We start from the raw sequence: 22,126 nt of genomic DNA on the forward strand, positions 1-22,126 counted from the left end.
CTGCTATGGTGATGTGAAGTTACACATGTGTGACATACAATCAATCATGTCTCTATTGTGTTATTGACTGTACGTTTCTTAATACCATGTGTAAATCTGTGTTGTTTTTGTCACACTGCTTTGCTTTATCTTGGCCAGGTCGCAGTTGTAAATGAGAACTTGTTTTCAACTGACCTACCTGGTTAAATAAAGGTGAAATAAATCTAAATAAAAAAATGTTGCTGCTATCGTTTATGTCAAATTGTGAATATGCTGTATGCAACAGACTATATTCACAATATGAATCACTAAGGGTTTAGAAGCCGACGTTGCTATGAGGGCAGTGAAAAGGACTTCCTTGCAATCAGAACAACTGCTGGAGGGGATTTGTTTTGTGTTTTGTCCGAGCTAGTATACTCAACAATCTTGTGTCCTATTTTGGGGTTGTGGAGGAATGTCCCCCCCCCCCCCCGCCTCTACCCAACCCCCCGAGAAAAACATTTGTATTAAATTTTATACAGGGACGTAGCATGCTAAACCCTCATTGTGAGCCTTAGAGAAGTGCTCAACAGCATTTACGCACAAATTGGAACCAGCTGATTGGCTGCAGGCCAACCCACGTCCAGGGTTTCAACGCGACGACGAAGAGAAGGATAGGGCCTGTCTCACATTAGAGGGCTTAAAGCCCCTCCATCGCTGGATCACTACGAAACAGCCCAGCGCACCTCAACCAGGGATAAGGGGCCCCTTAAGCCCCATGATGCTTTGCAGGGGTCAGGTGTCAGGCCCATATCCTCCTCTCCACACTCTCCCCATCTGTCTGCCTCCAAATTAGGTTTGGTTGGTTTGGTCTGTCTCTCCACCTTACTGTAGCCTCTATCTTGGCACAAAGTAAAACGGTTTTTCTATCTCTCACTTCTCGCTGCAGCTGCTGTTTCTATTAGGTTTCAGCAAAATGGATATGATTCAGACAGCAGAAACACGTCGAATGAAATGTATAGAGAAAAGAGATTTAGTGAAAAAGATGGCAAAGGGATATCAAAAGTTGTGTGAAAGTCTCAACCCTCTGACCCACACAATGTTCATAACATTTTCATTTCCCCCCTTTTTAGTTATTAAAGCACAGTTACAAAATGTTGTCACATTTGCAACTGTTTTGCCTCAGTGCTAGGTTAATGAGAACCCCCAGAAAAGGTCAGCTGTAACCCACAGACCCGGGGTGATATTCTCAGTAAAGAACAGTAAGAGAGCAAAACTGACAAGGCACAGGTAGGAAGGAGACATCGTGAATTTACACCATTGAGAGAAGAGAGATTAGACATGGTGGACCTTCCTTCCAGATAGACATTTTCTAATGAGTGGTTCCATACAGAGCTATAGAGATATACACAGCTCTAGTGATCCATAGGTGAGAGGAACACCTGTGTCTTCATCATGTCCTGACAGGCACAGAGAAAAGGAGCCAGCAGGAATGCTTCAAGTCTCCCCTACAGATAGGGGTCATTACCTTTTAACTCTGACATGTTGTCAATGCCGGTCTGGTGGAGACTCCTCCACTCTCCCGCTCTACACGACCCTCTGTGTTGTAAACCATGTTGAGCATGACTGACCTAACTCTCAGTCCTCATCTCTGGCTCCCGACATTTCTTCTACGTACTGGCCTGTTAGTTGGGCTGTGTCACTGAGTCCATGTCCAAGATTGCCTCTGGCTACCAGACACCCAGGGGGCTCCAGACACCCAGGGGACTCTCACCAAACACTGCTGTCTGCAGCCTCACAGACCAACAGCCAGTCACACTACGTTGACCATCTCTCATATTCATCTCTGCCTCTTTCTGAGCTCCTAGATAGGAGAGTTACAAGCTAGGCTCACTCTGCAGTTGAAAAATTGAAATGGCAGGTTTTTTCTGTGTGGTAAAATGACACCCTTGCCTGATCTGTTTTACTTTGACTCTGACTGTGGCCTGTGATGTTAATGAGACACTCCAGAATATGGGGGTGTTGTTAGGTGAATAGATATCACATGTCACTTCAGGTCATGCCTCACAAGAGAGTCTTCATTAAAATATGTATTTGGTCTCTTACTTTTTGATAGTGTTCACACACCGAACTCTGACTGTCTGTCTGTCTCACAGGAGCTGTCTGTCCTCGAGGGACCCTTACTGCGTGTGGCAGAGGACTGGGAGCTGTGTCACAGTGGTGCCCAGATTCAGGTGAGTCACAGATGTTGCGTAAGGACCACCCCACCACGCAGCCAATTATATGACAGCAGGTTAAGAGGCCAAGTACCAAACCCATCCCTAGCCCCTACTCCTTGTTTTTTGAGTACTATGTGTCAAATATTAGTGTTGAGTCTTCGATCAGAAAAATTTAACATTACTGACAATTTATCATCATCAAATGGCCATAGACATGACCTTGCATGAAACATACAGTAAATGAAGGAAGTAGCAGTAACTTCATAGTACTCTGCAATCTACTTCCTTGTATGCTTTCAATAATCGATATCTAATCTGGAGTTTGACTTGCCCAGATTGTCAACGTGATGAATACGGCCTCTAAATTCCAGTAAAAACATTGGTCTGTCGGCTCCATTTCACATATAGGACGAGCATCCATCTTGTTTATTTCTATGTGGCGGACATGCATCACGTCTGCAATCACTCGGAAATGAAACCCCAGATACCTGCTTGGAGGGGTCGTGCGTCACTCTGGGCTGGGACTGAAAGGCATCGATCAAAATGACCTCAATGTAATTTACTGATCCATTCTGATGAACTGGAAGGAAGCCATTTGACACTTAGAGCTATCGACTGGCTCAGCGTCAGCACCAAGCAGGGTGTGTGTGTGCAAACAAAAAGCCAATCAATTCCTCTGTCTGAGACTCCCTCCTGACCCACTGTCTTTTTCTTTCTGCACTGTAGCATGGAATCGAAAGTAATGCTCAGCTGGGTGGATTTCAATCATGTCGTGTGTACCTCACTGTCTTCCGAACGGAGGGAGGGAAGGAGAGAGGTAGAGGAGGAGAGGCAGTAGAATGCACTATTTCACCTCCTATGTTGCCTCCTGACACTCGGGGACTGGGCTGTCGCTGTTCCTCTGATTCTCAGTGTGGCCTTAAATCACTTGCTGTAGGTATTCGCCTCTGCAAACATGGGCTGTAAACTTAGTGTGGATGGGTGGACAGGCATCACAGTAGAGGCAGCTGCCACTATCCTAATGGTCATATGGACTGCTTCAAAGGGATTATTCTGCTGGGGGTCGACTTATTGCATATCCTGTGATTGGCCACCCATGGGTTTTATTTGCCATAGCTTCACAGCCAGACGTTAATGTAATATTCCAAAGGTGTGTGTGTGTGTACGCGTGCGTGCGGCGGCGGTGGGTAGGTGCTGGGCAGGTAATCAGAATTGGACTGAGGCTTGATTTATCACATTTTTAACCAGCGGGACAGTGCCATGCAGCAAGCCAATGGAGTGGAACCGAAGAGATTGGCAAATATTATACATGCAGTCAGTAGAGCTATTACGCTGTGCCTGCTCTGTCCACGTCAGAGAGAGAGAGAGTGATATGGTGTGAAAAAGTCAGAACCTGAGCATGGCCATGCCTCCAGAACAGATGCAACAGCTCATAAAGGCTGTAATGGGGCTGGACCGGAGAGCAACAGGGGACACATCCCCCTTTACTCTCTCCTCCCTTACTCTCTCGCTCCAGAGGTGGCATAAATTCCGCCGGCTGCTTTTGGGGGGGGGGGGGGGTTGAGCCAGAGGTGAATTGTTTCCATGGTTTCCTGTCTCTCTCCCCTCACTGTCAGCGCTTGGGGACGGCGTGCCAAAGAGGCCAGTCTAGGACTCTCTCCGTGGCTCTTTCTCTCAAACTCTCAGAAGAAAGAAATACATGAATAAAACAGACAGAAAGGGAATGGAGGCATACAGTAATACTGGTTACTAGTTGTGGTCCACACACACGGACACACAATCACGCAAAATCCCCCCCCAGGCCGACCTATTCACTCACAAGCAAACCCACTCTGCTGTGGTAATACAACTAATGCTATCGGCTGTCAGTGGGCCCACTGCTGAGCATGGAAAGATAAGTGAAGTTATTATTTCTTAGAGTTGATTATTTCTCCCCTCTGAATTCCCTGTTGTATTTTTTTCACTCTTGATTTGCTCACTGGGTCTGTATTCACTCATCTAGGCCTGCTTCTCATTTAGATGTAATTTGTTTTTTTTGCCGCGCCTGGAACGTCTGTTTTTCAGTAGATGTGTGTTTGATTGCCCGCGCGAGCAAGTGTGTGAGCGCGTGTTTGCGTATGTGTGAATGTTCATGAGTATTTACATCTGTTCTTTTCTTTGATTGCCTGCTCAGTCGATACACTGCGTCGTAGAAGATTCAGTGTCAATTGATGTTATGTTCTGCTTGACTAAGGGGCCACTCACTCCACTGTGCATCAACGCAATCACATTACTCACCAGGGGAAATGTATGATTTCTGTATGTGTACAAGCCTTTGATTCATAGAAGAAAGATGTCCAAGAAAGTGTCCAATGCACTGGAGCTCAACCAAATGTAAATACATACTAGAGGTACTAAATATGTTGCAAGAATGCAATGTTTCTTTTGCTGTGTAAGTGGAACCAGAGAACAGAGTATCATCATGGATGCAACTGGTGGGGAAACATTGTTCTTGCCAGGTGATAGCACCTCGACACATCCATTTGAATTTGGACATTAACAAAACAGTCAGCCTGACCTTGCAGAGACAAAACCAATGAAATGGTTTTCTTTTGCAGCACCATTTATTTAAGTCTTTGTCTTCATTTTTGGAAAGCTTGACAATGTACCCAATTAATGAAAGCGGAAGGTTGTGTTTAAATGGTGAAAGAGGAATGACACACACGCTGACAGGCCGTTTTGTCCTCTTCTGTTTTTGTTTTTCCTCAGGGGCGGATTTGAGCAGGATGTGGAGAACGGCTACCCTCACTACCCCGACAGCTGCCACGGTAAGGTGGACCAATCATCTGTTCTTAATGGCTCTCCACTAGATGCACAGAGCCAGCCATCATAAAAGCTCTTTCATAACAAGCGAAGCTTATCAAGTGCATTTAATTGTCCAAAATTCTACAGAAAAAGGGATTGCCATACTTGGAGAGTGATAGTACAATGAAATGAATCAGCAACTCGGTACAAGTTGAAGTAGCCTGTCATTTCCTAGCTGAAGAGTACCCCGGTGGGAATTTTGCTCTCAATAGTCCCTTGCAGATGGGCACGTTAAACAAGCAGTCAATTATACATTTACTAAGCACAGTTTGAGTGTTTAACCACTACTCAGACTTACACAATGTACTGTTCTGTCTATGTCTGTTGCTTTCCCTTTTCTTCTCTAGACGTCCTGGCGACCACACGCAAGCAAAACACTCTTGCTGATTCAGCATATGGTCAGTTGACATTTCTTTATCCTCTACTTTTAAAACTTGTCCGAACTGTCTGAGGTTGTTAGCGAACAGGCTAACGCTAGCAAAGCCTTGTAAGCAACATCTCTATTCCCCTTTTTTGGACTTGTTATGCAACACGAGCAGTTCAGGAGAGTGTGTTGCGTAGAACAGCAACACCACCTCTCTCACCTCAACAGCTATCTTTAACCATTGAGCTATTGACCAACTCTAGTCGCAGCAGCAGCACCAGCATGGATGTTTGACAGGCTAGCAGCACCAGTTACCAAGCTGCCCACTTCCCTTTATCAAGGAGAATCATCATCCCTGTAACGCTCCGTTACTCCCCACTGCCTTCCCATAGAGCAGGGTGGCTACAGAGCTCAGCGGCTGGCAGCAAGCACATTGCTAGCTCTCAGCTGAGATGTAGTCTAACGTAGCATAAATAAACAATTACTGTAGAATTATCTTTGAATTATGATAGTGACATCCCTGGGCCATGACTTAATGATTGTTTGTTTTTTTGTCAGAGAGCAGAATTGTTTACTGCTCTTATTTACGTAGCTCTGGTTTTCGGTTAGCTGAGTTAGTGGGTTAGTTAGTTAACTAGTCAGGTAGTTAGTGATACAATTGGTGAACTCATTCAGGCTCACTTTTCTCAAACTTACTTGTCAGTCTAATTCAATTGGGAATCCACCATTTTCCCCAAAAGGAATTGCTGGTAAAAAATAAAAAAAATTAATTAGCCCTTTGTCACCTTACAAATTATCCATGGGTACTGATGGTGGCTGTTTTTCCCTAGAAGTGATAAACACAGCATTGAGACCATCTTAATGAGAGTTGCTGGCCATTATATCTCAACAATACCATCCATCCAGGGTCCAGTCCAGCCTCTATCTACTTCAGAACACAAGCAATACTTAGCCTCAGACCTCCACATTCCCACAATGCCTTTGTTCTCTGTATCCTCTCTGCTGGAGGAAGTGCCGCTCAGTGGGCAGTGGGACTAGATGAGCGACCCCACTGGCTAATTCCGCCAGGCGATTACTCCATCCATGCCTCTGTACTCTGTTTGAAGTACTTCACACACTGCCAGACTTCAGACTCAGACTTGCAGAATGACAAAAGCCTTTGATGAGTCCAAACTGAAGAACAACGTTTCCCCACAATAGAACACCCCATAATGTTGAACAATGCCATTCTCGCTGGTGTGCATTGGTTGCGAAGTCCTCTTTCATACCATTCCCCGGAATGGAACAATCCCATCCCATAGAGAAAGCAGCGAGAGACAAACACCCAGCAGTGTGGACAGTCAAATCATTCCCCATTGCATATTGTGCTTTTCTCCTTTCTTTTCTCTCTGGAAAGGAGAAAGCAATGTACACACACACAATGTTGATAAATTGAACTAATAATGCAGCCCTGGAGCTGTTGTCTGGCATCCCAAGGCTGAACTCCCCCGGTGTGCCGTTTTAATTTGCCTGGCGCAGTTGGTGCTCTGACAGGGCATCTTATTCAGAGTGAAAACTATCAACTGGCATCGAGAGCGGGCCTTTCACTTTCAATCTGGGCTGGCACCCTCCAGTATGCTAACATTATGGCCGGCTTATTAGCGAAACATCCACATCAATAGTGGCGTGCTGCACACAAGGCCTCAAGGACATCCACTGTCAGAGAATTAGGAAGACACTCATGATGGGTGTTGTGACGATGACAGTGCTTTCTTCTGCCAGGTCTCTCACAGTACAGACCCGTATTGGATCCACAGACTCAGACACCACAGTACCAGTACAAATCCTAATTGGATATGTTGACATTGTCACATTTTCCATAGACCATTCCCTATGTAGGTTAGACGGTAACTACCTGTAAAACAGTTTAGTGAAGCAGAGAACCGAAAGTTGCTGTAAGTCATTATCTACCATTACCTCAGCTACTAGTATCTATTTCAACTCATCTGTCAAACTACTTAGTGAAGAAAATCGGACGTGAAAGGTAACTGTATATCAAAGTTTGTATGTGCTGGAAGAGTCCATGCACCAGCTGGTAGCATCCACAACAACAGGGTTTTGCTGTGTAGAATGTGCTGCAGTGCCAGGTGCAAGAGATTCCTCACTGGTTCAGTAACAAAGGTAGCCGGTTTGGAAATCTTAAGGCCGGCACTGCAGCCAACTCATGGCCATATTGGCCCTGAGTGTTTTTCTCCAATGTCTCGTAATTTCTGCAACGCCTGAATGTTTTATCTATTAAGGGCATTAAACAGTGGGAAAAATGTTGGTTCTAAAGCGCTGAGTCATGTTGCACCTATGGAGGAGTGCTTTACGTGTGATGTATAGGCTACCTACTTTATTTATTGCAGTCATGGATTCAGTTGAATTCTCTTCAAAGCACTCTTTATGTTAATGTCCTCATTGTCATCATCAGCTTAACAGGAATTATGACAGTAATATTTTTTTTCATGCTGGATTTACATATCTTTTTCTCCAAGGTACAAAGAATCCTTCCTTTGTCATAAAACAACATTATATTTAGGTGTTTTTGTGTGCTGCATTTCCATTTCACTAACGGGTCACTTTGTTACCCCTCCCCCACCTGCACAACAACAGGGAAGACCACACCCACAACAACCGCCAGCACAACCAATCAGGTGGCCCCATTCCCTAAGGTGGCAGGTGACTCTGAAAGAGGTACAGGTCCTGATGGCAGTCCTCCAGTCCCAGTTGGGGACCAGGGGTCACCTGACTCGGAAGCAATCAGTGTGGAGATGGAGGGTAAGGAGGTGGGGTGCCTGTCTGCTGAACTTTGATCTGCACTGGATTGCATTGATGGGCCCTGAAGTTTCACTGCACACTACTAACCAAGATGAGCACTAACACTCTAATCTCTGTGTGTAGGACACTAGACATTTAACCATATATCCACTCACTTAATGAAGCAACCGTGAGTTAGAGAGGCTTAATCACTTAAATAGATACTGCATTGGATCCAATTAACTCTTCCAAACAATGTCCTAACAAAATGACTCCTGCATGTCTCCTCTCATCTCTTATTTAGTCCATCTACTAGGGTAGCTTACTCTGCGCTCTCCAGCGGGACACACTTTAACAGTCACACACGACCAAGCACGTCTTCTCTTCTCACGCTGTCTAGAGCGCTGCTTCCTGAATGTCATTCCCAGATTACTCCCAATAGGAAACCAACCGGAGCTCCTAATATTCAGCAGGATGGGAAGACTGTTCGTTGATGCTATTTCCTTTAGCCCAGGCTCTCCTTGCTGCGCTCCTCTGGTGCCTTGTCAGGAGTCCATAAATCCTTGCTAGTGATGGGTTCCATTCAGGCCGACAGAGTCTCCGGCTGCAATGATGAGCCACTCAGGCTCAAATGAGAAAAGCCTGTAACAAATAAATAACCAGCAGCTGGCAAGCGTACAAGGGGAAACCGTAATAGAAACTTGGGCAACGCAATCTATTTCAGCATGGGCTAGTGTCGCCTGGCTGCCGGTTCAATCAAAAGCACGGGGACCTGGCTGATAAGGCGAGAGGGGAACTGTTCTGGAAGTAACAGCTTGGCAGTTCCAAGGAAGGCCTCTCTCTCTCTCTGATGCACCCACACACTGTACTAGCTATAGGACACACATATGTGTATATACAGTGGGGCAAAAAAACGTATTTAGTCAGCCACCAATTGTGCAAGTTCTCCCACTTAAAAAGATGAGGCCTATAATTTTCATCATAGGTACACTTCAACTATGACAGACAAAATGAGAGAAAAAAATCTAGAAAATCACATTGTAGGATTTTTAATGAATTTATTTCCAAATTATGGTGGAAAATAAGTATTTGGTCAATAACAAAAGTTTATCGCAATACTTTGTTATGTACCCTTTGTTGGCAATGACAGAGGTCAAATGTTTTCTGTAAGTCTTCACAAGGTTTTCACACACTGTTGCTGGTATTTTGGCCCATTCCTCAATGCAGATCTCCTCTAGAGCAGTGATGTTTTGGGGCTGTTGCTGGGCAACGCGGCCTTTTAACTCCCTCCAAAGATTTTCTATGGGGTTGAGATCTGGAGACTGGCTAGGCCACTCCAGGACCTTGAAATGCTTCTTACGAAGCCACTCCTTCATTGCCCGGGCGGTGTGTTTGGGATCATTGTCATGCTGAAAGACCCAGCCACGTTTCATCTTCAATTCCCTTGCTGATGGAAGGAGGTTTTCACTCAAAATCTCACGATACATGGCCCCATTCATTCTTTCCTTTACATGGCCCCATTCATTTCTTTCCTTTACATCAGTCGTCCTGGTCCCTTTGCAGAAAAACAGCACCAAAGCATGATGTTTCCACCCCCATGTAGGGTACCCCCACAGTAGGTATGGTGTTCTTTGGATGCAACTCAGCATTCTTTGTCCTCCAAACACGACGAGTTGAGTTTTTACCAAAAAGTTCTATTTTGGTTTCCTCTGACCATATGACATTCTCCCAATCTTCTTCTGGATCATCCAAATGCTCTCTAGCAAACTTCACTGCAGGATTTCAGTTCCTGGCGGCGTAGTGTGTTACTGATGGTAGACTTTGTTACTTTGGTCCTAGCTCTCTGCAGGTCATTCACTAGGTCCTCCCGTGTGGTTCTGGGATTTTTGCTCACCATTCTTGTGATCATTTTGACCCCATGGGGTGAGATCTTGCGTGGAATCCCAGATCGAGGGAGATTATCAGTGGTCTTCTATGTCTTCCATTTCCTAATAATTGCTCCCACAGTTGATTTCTTCAAACCAAGCTGCTTACCTATTGCAGATTCAGTCTTCCCAGCCTGGTGCAGGTCTAAAATTTTGTTTCTGGTGTCCTTTGACAGCTCTTTGGTCTTGGCCATAGTAGAGTTTGGAGTGTGACTGTTTGATGTTGTGGACAGGTGTCTTTTATACTGATAACAAGTTCAAACAGGTTCCATTAATACAGGTAATGAGTGGAGGACAGAGGAGCCTCTTAAAGAAGAAGTTACAGGTATGTGAGAGCCAGAAATCTTGTAGGTGACCAAATACTTATTTTCCACCATAATTTTCAAATAAATTCATTAAAAATCCTACAATGTGATTTTCTGGATTTTCTTTCCTCATTTTGTCTGTCATAGTTGAAGTGTACCTATGATGAAAATTACAGGCCTCTCATCTTTTTAAGTGGGAGACCTTGCACAATTGGTGGCTGACTAAATAATTTTTTGCTCCACTGTATGCGTGTGTGTATATATGATGCTATTGGTTTCAGTTAAGGAATATCGTGGAAACTTCAGAAGAGATTCAGTATAGGTAGAATTTGGATCAAGAAACTCTGGTCCTGGAGGGCAGCTGTGGGTGCAGGCTTTTGTTCTAGCTCAGCACCAGCGTAAACTGAGGTTAATTTGAGAAGAGTCTAGTTAGCTCTGATGTAAGTTTAAGGCTAGCCTTGAAGCAGGTTTGAAACATCTTTGGCACAATAAACAAACTATTTACCACAAGCTACAGTAATAGCAATTCAGAAGCACTCTAGAATTGCATCCCAACTGCTTTTGTTTATATTTTATGTAAGGCCTACACAGAAGCAAATACAAGGTGACATGATTCATCCAGCTACGGATAGAAGCAATGTATTATATAAAGACTATGACTGGCCAAAATTCAAGTACAAGCACCCCTTTTGAGACCTCTCTGTTATGAACATATCCAGCGATCATTTAGCTGCGGTTCGACCCTATGTTTCCATCAAGGGAGAACGCCTACCTCCCTGTAGTGTCAGAATGCTTCAACCTACGCAAACACACATTATTTAGACCCAGCTTTTAGACCTCCATATTGATTGTTTTCCCAGTGTTACTTCCTGCTTAGCTTATTTTAAACAGACCTTCTCCGGGGTCGTCCGCATATTCAAATTCACCTGTGTGGGTATGGCGAAAAAACCCTTGCTAGCAGCTAATTCAGCCAACAAGTACAGGGAGAAAACTCGATAATAGAGGCAAGCAGGCAGGGCTCTGAAACTCATTAAAGCACGAGGAGAAGAGCAGAGAATGAACTCGGGCTGAACTTCTCTTTGCTGCTGAAGAAGGGTTGGTGTCAGTTCCTTACTCTTATTTATATCTCAGTGGATCGAGGAATATAGACTTCCCGTCAAGCCATAAATACAACTCAACTCTCATCACCTCACCTCTCTTCAATTGATTACGACAACATCAGTCATCCTATGTCGCTAAATTCATTTTAAGTTGTGCATTATAAACTCAAAAAACATGGATAGTTTAGGCATATCAACAATCCAATGCAGCATCCTCCTCACGCTGGGTGTGTACATTAAGCTATTCATCATAACCAGGAAAATGTTGCCCACCTCACTAAAGTGCCTCAGTCACAGCTGTTGCAGCCAATTTAGCATCACTCGTTAGTCATGTGGTAATGACACTAAATAAAGGTCACTTTACCTAGATCAGTGTTTCCTTTAAGTCCTCTGCCTGAATTACTCGCTCTTTCTGAAGGCTATGATTGACATCAGGTTTGACTATGAAAACACACACTGTAGAGCTCTGTACTGTACACCTCCCCACGGGTCATATACAGTACATGCACAATACTACATCTTTCCATACGCAGCAAAATGAACACCTCAAAACATGCACTATACTGAAGTTATTCACATCATGTTCTGGCCTGTCTGTCAACATTAGGGGCTAGTTTCCCATTCACAGATTAACCCTAGTCCTTGGACAAAAAAAAGCTGATGGTGATTCTCCTTTGAGCATGCTTTTAAATCCAGCACTAGGCTTAATCTGTGTCTGGGGAAACTTCCTATATGTTTACTGTCACCCTCAGGTTCAGAGTGCTAAGTGTCACCATGACATTTTTATTATCATGATAACACAATGGAGACCAGAGTGTTAGTCAACATCAGAATGTTGAGTGTCCCAGTGACGTTTGGGCCCACAGTGTACAGATCCACACACGCAGTTGTCCTGACTCCTAACCCCGACCCCTTACCCCTTTCTGTCTCCTCGACCCCTGGGGAATAGTTCTCTATTAATCTGCCTGTTTTTCAGTTGGACTAACCCTTATCTGCCTCCTTTGTTGAATCCTCCTCGCCTTCTCTTCCCCTTTTCCCCATATGACCTCTCTACCCAGTTTCAAAGCCTATGACTGAAACTTTGCTTTGTGTGTTTTTGTTGCCTACAAGCAGTTGTTTCTCTGTGGCTTTAGGCGTGGGTTTCAGGCCACTGTTTGGTAAAGCTATGGTTCTTCCAGAGCTGCTTTTCTATTCAGACAGTTAATTTGTTTGTTTAGGGAGTTATGTTAAGGATTGGCTCTGGAATACAGTAGCTTTACCAGGTGCTGAATGGTGAATGCCCTCGATCTCTTTATTTGATTCCAGATGCAATTGCATGTAAAAATGTGTCCCACAATGCATGTAGTGCCATGCTTGATTTGATTGTGGATGATGAGGCTATCAGTACTTGAACTATGTCTGTTCCAAAGCTGTTTGAAATAGAAAATGTGTCTTTGAACTGTATTATTGCTCATGTTTTGACAGATATCTTGGTTTTCAAAGTCAGTGTTGAGTGATGTACTGAGATATTATGGCAAATTGGTCTCTACTTGCCAGGTTCTAAGGTCTTGTATGTTATTTGTAATGTGGGATACCTGGAGAAAATGGATGGCCTTCCCTTCAGTAAAATATATATTTATCTGACCCTCCCTGAATGCTTGGAGAGGAAAAAAACAAGTGACCCTCCGCAATACCCCAAATAATAATTAAAATATGAAGTGGATATCAAGAAACATGCCTAGCGTTTACCCTCACTCCAAAGACAGACGAGAGCCTTAGATACTGTATGCAGTTATAGAAACTGTTCTTCATTTCGTAAGCATCACAATGCAAAGTAGCCAGAAGGTTGTGGATTTGCAAACCACCACGGATAAGGGGGGGTTTGACACTACATGAATCTATCCTCTTATTTGCTGTCTGCGAAGAAAATTGCCTTTTATAATGTATTTCTATGCTATTCTACGAAAATGACCAGAGACCAGCAGAATATTTTTTTTATACCACCATCGAGCATGACAACGAATGAGCACATGCTGCAGCACCGGATTTCTATTCAGGCTATTGTTAAAAAATAGGATATATTGGCCTCCCAAGTGGCGCAGTGTCTAAGGCACTGCACCGCAATGCTTGAAGCATCACTACAGCCCCGGGTTCGATCCCAGGCTGTGTCACAGCCGGCTGTGACCAGGAGATCCATGAGGCGGCGCACAATTGGCCCAGCATCGTCCGGGTTAGAGGAGGGTTTGGCCAGCTGGGATTTCCTTGGCCCATCGCGCTCTAGCGACTCCTTGTGGTGGGCCAGGTGCCTGCAAGCTGACTATGGTCTCCAGTTGGACGGTGTTTCCTCCGACTCATTGGTGCGGCTGGCTTCCGGGTTAAGCGAGCAGTGTGTCAAGAAGCATTGTGGCTTGTTTTGTAGGATGCATGGCTCTAGACCTTCGCCTCTTCCGAGTCCGTAGGGGAGTTGCAGAGATGGGACAAGACTGTAACTATCTATTTGGATATCATGAAAAACAGGTAAAAGTACCACAAAAAAAGAGGACAGTCTAAGTTTGGGACAATGCTAAAGTATATCAACTCTTCAAATGTATTGCAACAGAACCAGATACAACTGAAGTATCTGATCATCAATGAATAAGAGAAAAAGCCATTCATTGTTTCATTGTTTATACCTGCCACATAACAGGTAAGCCTATATGCACTTGTAAAAATAATCATCATCATCATTTGGGAAACTATAATTTACTAATTTATTGTATTTTATTCCATGATATTGTTGTTACACTAAACCCTCCTGACTGAAATTGAAAAAGCATGACGCTCCCCCATTTTCCTCCAGGTAACGATTGTGTACATTTCGATCTCTCCATTCATGCCATTTAATTTTTATTTTTTTACCAGTATTCAACACAAGTCTCCTCAGTGAAACCTATTGATGCTCTACATGCATCAGCACACTTCTAATACAATGCCATGTTCATTAGCACTATTTTTCAATTGGAGTGAACCAGTTACATTACAGCGTATCATATTACCTTGTGTGTGCATAAATCAAGCTGCATCCAATTGGTTGGGCACTGATGTGTAATATTATGAATATTCTTAATAATGAGAATACATGATTGAACTCATTCACACGATCACCCAGACCCCCTCTCGCACACACTCACACACCACACACACACGAACACAGGGCGTTAACTCTGTTCATCATTACCCAAGCATCAGCTATTTGAACAGTCAAAGTACTCCGAATTTTAGTTAGCAGACTCCTGTTCGTGTCTAATTTTGAAAACGCTCTCAGTGCTTGGAGTGTTGCAGCCGATGATTTGTTGTTGTGTTTTCCATGGCAGAAAATACATCTCTGGCATTAGTCGGGGTTAATGGTTGCCTGCGAAGCCCAGGGCCATTTTGACTCACTGCGGCACTATGGAATGAAGTACCCTTTAATGGAACTATTACATTCTCCCCTCAGCTGTAGAGAAACAGAAACTAATTAGGCTATTTTGGAACATCTTTACTTGACGCAGATATAGAACTCCGGAGTCGTTTCCCATGCTTAGCTACAGTGCCTTCAGAAAGTATTCACACCCCTTGACTTTTTCAACATTTTGTTGTGTTACAGCCTGATTTTTCAAATGGATTAAATTGAGATTTTTGGTTCTGTGTCAGTGGAATTGTGTTTTTCGAAATGTTTACAAATTCCTAGATTTTAAAGCTTTTCATCTTTAAGGACTGGGGAGTTTTTCAGGATAAAAATGAAACGGAATGGAGCTAAGCACTGCAAAATTCTAGAAAACCTGGTTCAGTCTGCTTTCCACCAGACACTGGGAGATTAATTAACCTTTCAGCAGGACAATAACCTGAAACATAAGGCCAAACCTACACTGGAGGTGCTTACTAAGAAGACAGTGAATATTCCTGAGTTGTCACGCTACTGTTTTGACTTAAATCTACTTGAAAATCTATGGCAAGACCTGAAAATTGTTGTCTAGCAACAATCAACTACCAATTTGACAGAGCTTGAAGAATTATGAAAACAATTATGGGCAAATGTTGCACAATCCAGGTGTGGAAAGCTCTTAGAGACTTACCCAGAAAGACTCACATCTGTAATCGCTGCCAAAGGTGCTTCTACAAAGTATTGACTCAGGGGTGTGAATACTAAATAAATTAGATATTTCTGTTTTTCATTTTCAATACATTTTGCACACTTCCAAAAACATGTTTCCACTCTGTCATTTTTGGGTATTGTGTTTCGATGGATAAGAAAAATAATAAGTTTGATCCATTTTGAATTCCGGCTACAACACAACATTCAAAAGGCACTCACACATCTGAGCAATCTTTTTTTGCAGGTGCATGGTAACAGTTGAACAAGATGAAGGAAAAGGGAAATAGCAGAGCTCTGACGAAGGCTGTGAGGCCAATACGTAAGATTATTAAAGATCAGTGATACTATCAAGAGCAGTGTGCGGTTTCCTTTTTTCCTTCAGGCTATAACACAACAACATGTGGAATAAGTCCATCGGTAGCAGTACTTTCTGAAGGCGCTGTAAGTGTGATCTTGAGCAGTGTCAGTAATCTTTAAAGGGATAGTTCACTCTGAAAACAACATTGGAATTGTCCCAAAGTAGAGCTGTCTATATTCCACACAATAGTTAAGCATCAGTAATCAGGATTACCGTAAACACTGTAGTATCCCAGTTCAATAATCGGTTGATGTCCAGTTTATCCAAAATCCCTGATGCTCAAGACCATCCATTTGATGGCTAGCTGATTCTATGGTGCACATGCTGTAGAATAAAAACACAGCTAGACTCTGAAACACTGCTTAGGTATGTACAGTAGTAGTTCAGTTGGAGCTAAATGAATCTGTATGATTTTATATAACTATTGGTTTTAAGCATCTCAGAGAAGGGTTAGACTTGAGTCAAAGGTGAAAACTTCTGCTTTCCTTGTTTGTGTTTCACTTCTTTTGTTTTTGTTTGTTTTGGAGGCATTTAATCACCTGCTGAAATAGCACTTCACACTCCAGAATCGACACGTTCTCAACTTTGTCTCCTCGCACAACCCATACCTAATTAGTGAAACGCAGAACAGACTCCAGGTTGCGTATAGCTTTAGCTTGGTTACATAATGCACATCCTTGTCTATTTTTATCATTATGGATATAATCGCTCAGTGTTTCTCTCACGCAGGGCTATGAGAGTGTCACGCGGGGGCCTTCTACGTACCAAAACACAGCTGCTTCTGAGAGCGAGGCTTCAAAACCCACCAGGCTGACAATCTGTCACTCACTTTGACACATCTCTCTCTCTCCATCATCATCTCCCAGCCTCCCCTTACAATCTGCTCCCTGCACATTCTTTCTCACACTCTATTTCTGTCACTTTTTGTCCCCAGCTTTCTGCCACATTCTATATCATTTTATTTTCTCTAGTTCATATTTTTTCTGTCCTGTTCCGCTCTCTCTCTTTTCTGTTGCCTGGCAGTTTCTTACTGAAGTTATATTTTCTGTCTCTCTCTCTGTCTCTCTTTCTGTCTCTCTGTCTCTCTGTCTGTCTCTCGTCCTGTTGAGCATGAATACATCCAGCTGCCCCATCCCTTTCTGTCACATTTCTCTCCTCCTTCCCTCCTGTCCGCTCTCAACCATATGTGTGTTAACCTTTTAGAAGACCTGAGAGTTCTTAATGTGTGTGTGTGTGTGTTTCTGTTCTTCACGCATTACACGTACAGTAGGCCTCTGTTCAACAGAGATCATGCTGAACCCACACTTTGGCTAAAGGTAGTGTGACAACTGAGAAAAACAAACATGGAAAAACACTCAGTTATTAACATTATATAAACCATTGAGAGGAGGTTGTTATTGTTGCTTTGAGTAGCTTCAATAATCCTGCGGCACCACATATCTTTATATAACACACCTATATTTTACTAACATTTTTATGCAACCTCTACCACTACACAGGTGCAGGCAACTCCAATTAATGGTCACATGTTACATTAAAGCAAAGCTCTCAAACCTTTTTGACTCACCTCTTTATCAGAGGTGTCATACAATAATGGGTCATAAAATTATTCATTTGACCCTTTTTGAAGGTATTTTCTTTCAACACTGTATTGAGGCAATGCATTATACTGTTGGCCTGCATGATATGCCTCCTGTGTGCCATCTAGCAGCACACCAGTCTCCCACATGCCATGATTCAGTGGGTATTAATTTCACTGTGACCATGCCACCATATGTCACGCATACGGCCCGATTGAGTCATCCACCCCTGCCCCAAACGTGTTGTGACAGGTTGTGCGTGGGGTTGGAGATCTGTGTACCTCCGCTGTGCATTTCCCCACTGTGGCTCTTGACTCATAGCTCCTCGGCCATGTGGAACCCTTCAATAGTCATAGGGTCCTGGTCAGGGGGCCCAGATGAGTCACAGAACTGGGAGCTGGGAGCCACAGGGAGGCTGGGGGAATCCGCACAGAGACATGGGCATCCTGACCTGTATTATTCATAAAACACCCATACTGCCTCGGCTCACTGACACACTGGCCTAGGACAAAATAAATTAATGAAGCACCGCCATGCCAAATTAGATGCAGCCTATCACAGTGCCATCCGTTTTGTCACCAAAGCCCCATATACTACCCACCATTGCGACCTGTGAACTCTCGTTGACTGACCCACGCTTCATACTCGTCACCAAACCCACTGGCTCCCGGTCATCTATAAGTCCTTGCTAGGTAAAGCCCCGCCTTATCTCAGCTCACTGGTCACCATAGCAGCACCCACCTGTAGCACGCGCTCCAGCAGGTATATCTCACTAGTCACCCCCAAAGCCAATTCCTCCTTTGGCCGCCTTTCCTTCCAGTTCCTTGCAGCCAATGACTGGAACAAACTGCAAAAATCACTGAAGCTGGGGACTCATATCTCCCTCACTGGCTTTGAGCACCAGCTGTCAGAGCAGCTCACAGATCACTGTACCTGTACATAGCCCATCTGTAAATAGCCCATCCAACTACCTCATCCCCGTACTGTATGTATTTATTTATCTTGCTCCTTTGCAACCCAGTATCTCAACTTGCACATGCATCTTCTGCACATCAATCACTCCAGTGTTTAATTGGTATATTGTAATCACTTTGCCACCATGGCCTATTTATTGCCTTTACCTCCCTTACCTCATTTGCACACACTGGCATATAGCCTTTTTCTACTGTATTATTGAATGTATGTTTGTTTATTCCATGTGTAACTCTGTGTTGTTGTTTGTGTCGAACTGCTTTGCTTTATTCTTGGCCAGGTCGCAGTTGTAAATGAGAACTTGTTCTCAACTAGCCTACCTGGTTAAATAAAGGTGAACATTTAAATAAATAAAAAATAACGCCATAGAAATACAATGGATATAGCACTTGAATGGATAGAACTTACGATTTCAAAGCAGCACGTCAAACATATTCTGTGAATTTAACATTATCGCCAGGAGAATGTGATAGTACAGTATATTGCATCTCTTTATAGGGGAATGGCACCCAGTATTCTACTTACTGATGTAGAGCAAATGGCCCAATTGATAGTGATAGAGAGCTTTGCAGTGCTCTAAAAGTCTTTACTTCCTCATAGCGCTGGCAGAGCGACAGGGAGCAGACACTTTTCCTGTAACTTTGTGACCTACATATAACTTTCCATCAACGCCAGGTAACGAGACACTTGTGTCGGCAGCTACTTCAAGACCGAGGAACGAAGTCTTGTTTGATGCTAATTCTGCCACATATTCTCTCTGTTTGTATTAAGAGGCTGTCAGAGAAAAACGGTAATGGTGACAAGTACCCTTTAGAGTTACGAGCAGAGTGCCAGGAGCTTCAAGGCTGATGTCTGTGCTCCTCTATTGACACATCAAGGTTTTCCCTGTTGTGCTTTTGTTACTTTTATAGATTCATGATGAGTTTGTGCTTGAAGCTGCAGTGGAGCTTTGTTACTCATTTCCTCAGCCTACAATGTGTGCACTGCTTACCTGTTCTCCACATACAGTATATACCTAAAGACATACTGTGTGTGTACCTGTTCTCTACATACAGTATATACCTAAAGACATACTGTGTGTGTGTACCTGTTCTCCACATACAGTATATACCTAAAGACATACTGTGTGTGTACCTGTTCTCTACATACAGTATATACCTAAAGACATACTGTGTGTGTACCTGTTCTCCACATACAGTATATACCTAAAGACATACTGTGTGTGTACCTGTTCTCTACATACAGTATATACCTAAAGACATACTGTGTGTGTACCTGTTCTCCACATACAGTATATACCTAAAGACATACTGTGTGTGCACCTGTCTCCACATACAGTATATACCTAAAGACATACTGTGTGTGCACCTGTCTCCACATACAGTATATACCTAAAGACATACTGTGTGTGTACCTGTTCTCCACATACAGTATATACCTAAAGACATACTGTGTGTGTACCTGTTCTCCACATACAGTATATACCTAAAGACATACTGTGTGTGTACCTGTTCTCCACATACAGTATATACCTAAAGACATACTGTGTGTGCACCTGTTCTCCACATACAGTATATACCTAAAGACATACTGTGTGTGCACCTGTCTCCACATACAGTATATACCTAAAGACATACTGTGTGTGCACCTGTTCTCCACATACAGTATATACCTAAAGACATACTGTGTGTGTACCTGTTCTCCACATACAGTATATACCTAAAGACATACTGTGTGTGTACCTGTTCTCCACATACAGTATATACCTAAAGACATACTGTGTGTGCACCTGTCTCCACATACAGTATATACCTAAAGACATACTGTGTGTGTACCTGTTCTCTACATACAGTATATACCTAAAGACATACTGTGTGTGTACCTGTTCTCCACATACAGTATATACCTAAAGACATACTGTGTGTGTACCTGTTCTCCACATACAGTTTATACCTAAAGACATACTGTGTGTGTACCTGTTCTCCACATACAGTTTATACCTAAAGACATACTGTGTGTGTACCTGTTCTCCACATACAGTTTATATATATATAAAGACAAACGCACACACATGACCTAAGAGCATTTTTTATTTTTAAATGTGTCCAAGGACATTCCATTTTGTGTTCTGCGTGTGCTGTAGATTAATGCAAGTTATTATTCACATCTCCCTTTCCCTTATAAATTAATGAATATCTTTCTTTCAAATGGTATTGGTATGCTGCCTGCATTTACCCTCACAGAATCCAGTTTTCGGCCCAGCAATGTTTTCCTTATTCAGACAGAATCATGTATTGGCAACCTATTTGAACAAAACCCATTTAAAGAAATTATGAAGTGACACTGCTGTCATTGAAATTGTTGTACGAGATGTTTGATTCCACTAAACGCCTAATTGTAAATTCCCTCAGTGAAATTCCCTTCTAATCAAGTGCCCTCACTCTTGTTAAAGCTGAAGCATGTGGCAGCTCTTTGTAATTTCATCGAAAGAGAAAAACCCTCGACAAGTCTCTCTTAGGCCCAATCACTTAAATCCTCCTCCTCATCATCATCTTCAACATCCCATCACCACCATTACATCTAAAGCTGGTACTATCATTGCCCATTAATGCCTAACCTGAGCTCTCATTACGGGATGAAATTAGCCTGTTTGGAACTCCTGGGTGGCCCAAACCGACTCTCCCGACTCCCCAGACTTATCAATTTCACAGAGACTATCATTAAGGTTGGAGAAGAGCCTGACACCACAGATGGCAGCAGCCTTTGTAAATGAGCTCTGATTGCGAGAAAGGTGGCTAGTACCACTCCTGTTGAATCTCCGATGACATTAGGCAAATATAGTGGCAGGGTCACACCATCCAAGGGCGTTTTCATAGTGTTGAGGTAACCTTGAGATTTTGAGGCGCTTAGTTGGGGCGGTTCAGATGTTTTCCCAGACAACCATTTGAATCAGTCAGACTCTCGTTCAATTAAAGAGCGACTTATTCCATGATTGGTCGAGTGGTTATTCTTATTCTTATTCTATGGTTGGTCGAGTGGTTATTCTTATTCTTATTCTATGGTTGGTCGAGTTGGTTATTCTTATTCTTATTCCATGATTGGTCGAGTGGTTATTCTTATTCTTATTCCATGATTGGTCGAGTGGTTATTCTTATTCTTATTCTATGGTTGGTCGAGTGGTTATTCTTATTCTTATTCCATGATTGGTCGAGTGGTTATTCTTATTCTTATTCCATGATTGGTTGGTTATTCTTATTCTTATTCTATGGTTGGTCGAGTGGTTATTCTTATTCTTATTCCATGATTGGTCGAGTGGTTATTCTTATTCTTATTCTATGGTTGGTCGAGTGGTTATTCTTATTCTTATTCTATGGTTGGTCGAGTGGTTATTCTTATTCTTATTCCATGATTGGTCGAGTGGTTATTCTTATTCTTATTCCATGATTGGTCGAGTGGTTATTCTTATTCTTATTCTATGGTTGGTCGAGTGGTTATTCTTATTCTTATTCCATGATTGGTCGAGTGGTTATTCTTATTCTTATTCCATGATTGGTCGAGTGGTTATTCTTATTCTTATTCTATGGTTGGTCGAGTGGTTATTCTTATTCTTATTCCATGATTGGTCGAGTG

General features: G+C 43.0%; 1 protein-coding gene across 4 annotated transcripts in view; it reads left to right on the forward strand.

Annotated features, from left to right (window-relative positions):
- LOC123997764 (semaphorin-6D-like) overlaps nt 1-22,126 on the forward strand; it is a 132,333-nt gene that overhangs the window by 104,434 nt on the left and 5,773 nt on the right. For all 4 annotated transcript variants that reach the window (XM_046302297.1, XM_046302296.1, XM_046302295.1 and 1 more), the window contains 4 exons: nt 2,115-2,192; nt 4,926-4,984; nt 5,369-5,419; nt 8,020-8,184. In XM_046302297.1, the coding sequence (XP_046158253.1) occupies nt 2,115-2,192; nt 4,926-4,984; nt 5,369-5,419; nt 8,020-8,184 (353 nt within the window). The remainder of the gene's footprint in view (nt 1-2,114; nt 2,193-4,925; nt 4,985-5,368; nt 5,420-8,019; nt 8,185-22,126) is intronic.

The sequence above is a fragment of the Oncorhynchus gorbuscha genome, linkage group LG15 (assembly GCF_021184085.1).
Source record: "Oncorhynchus gorbuscha isolate QuinsamMale2020 ecotype Even-year linkage group LG15, OgorEven_v1.0, whole genome shotgun sequence".
Classification (NCBI taxonomy): Eukaryota; Metazoa; Chordata; class Actinopteri; order Salmoniformes; family Salmonidae; genus Oncorhynchus; species Oncorhynchus gorbuscha.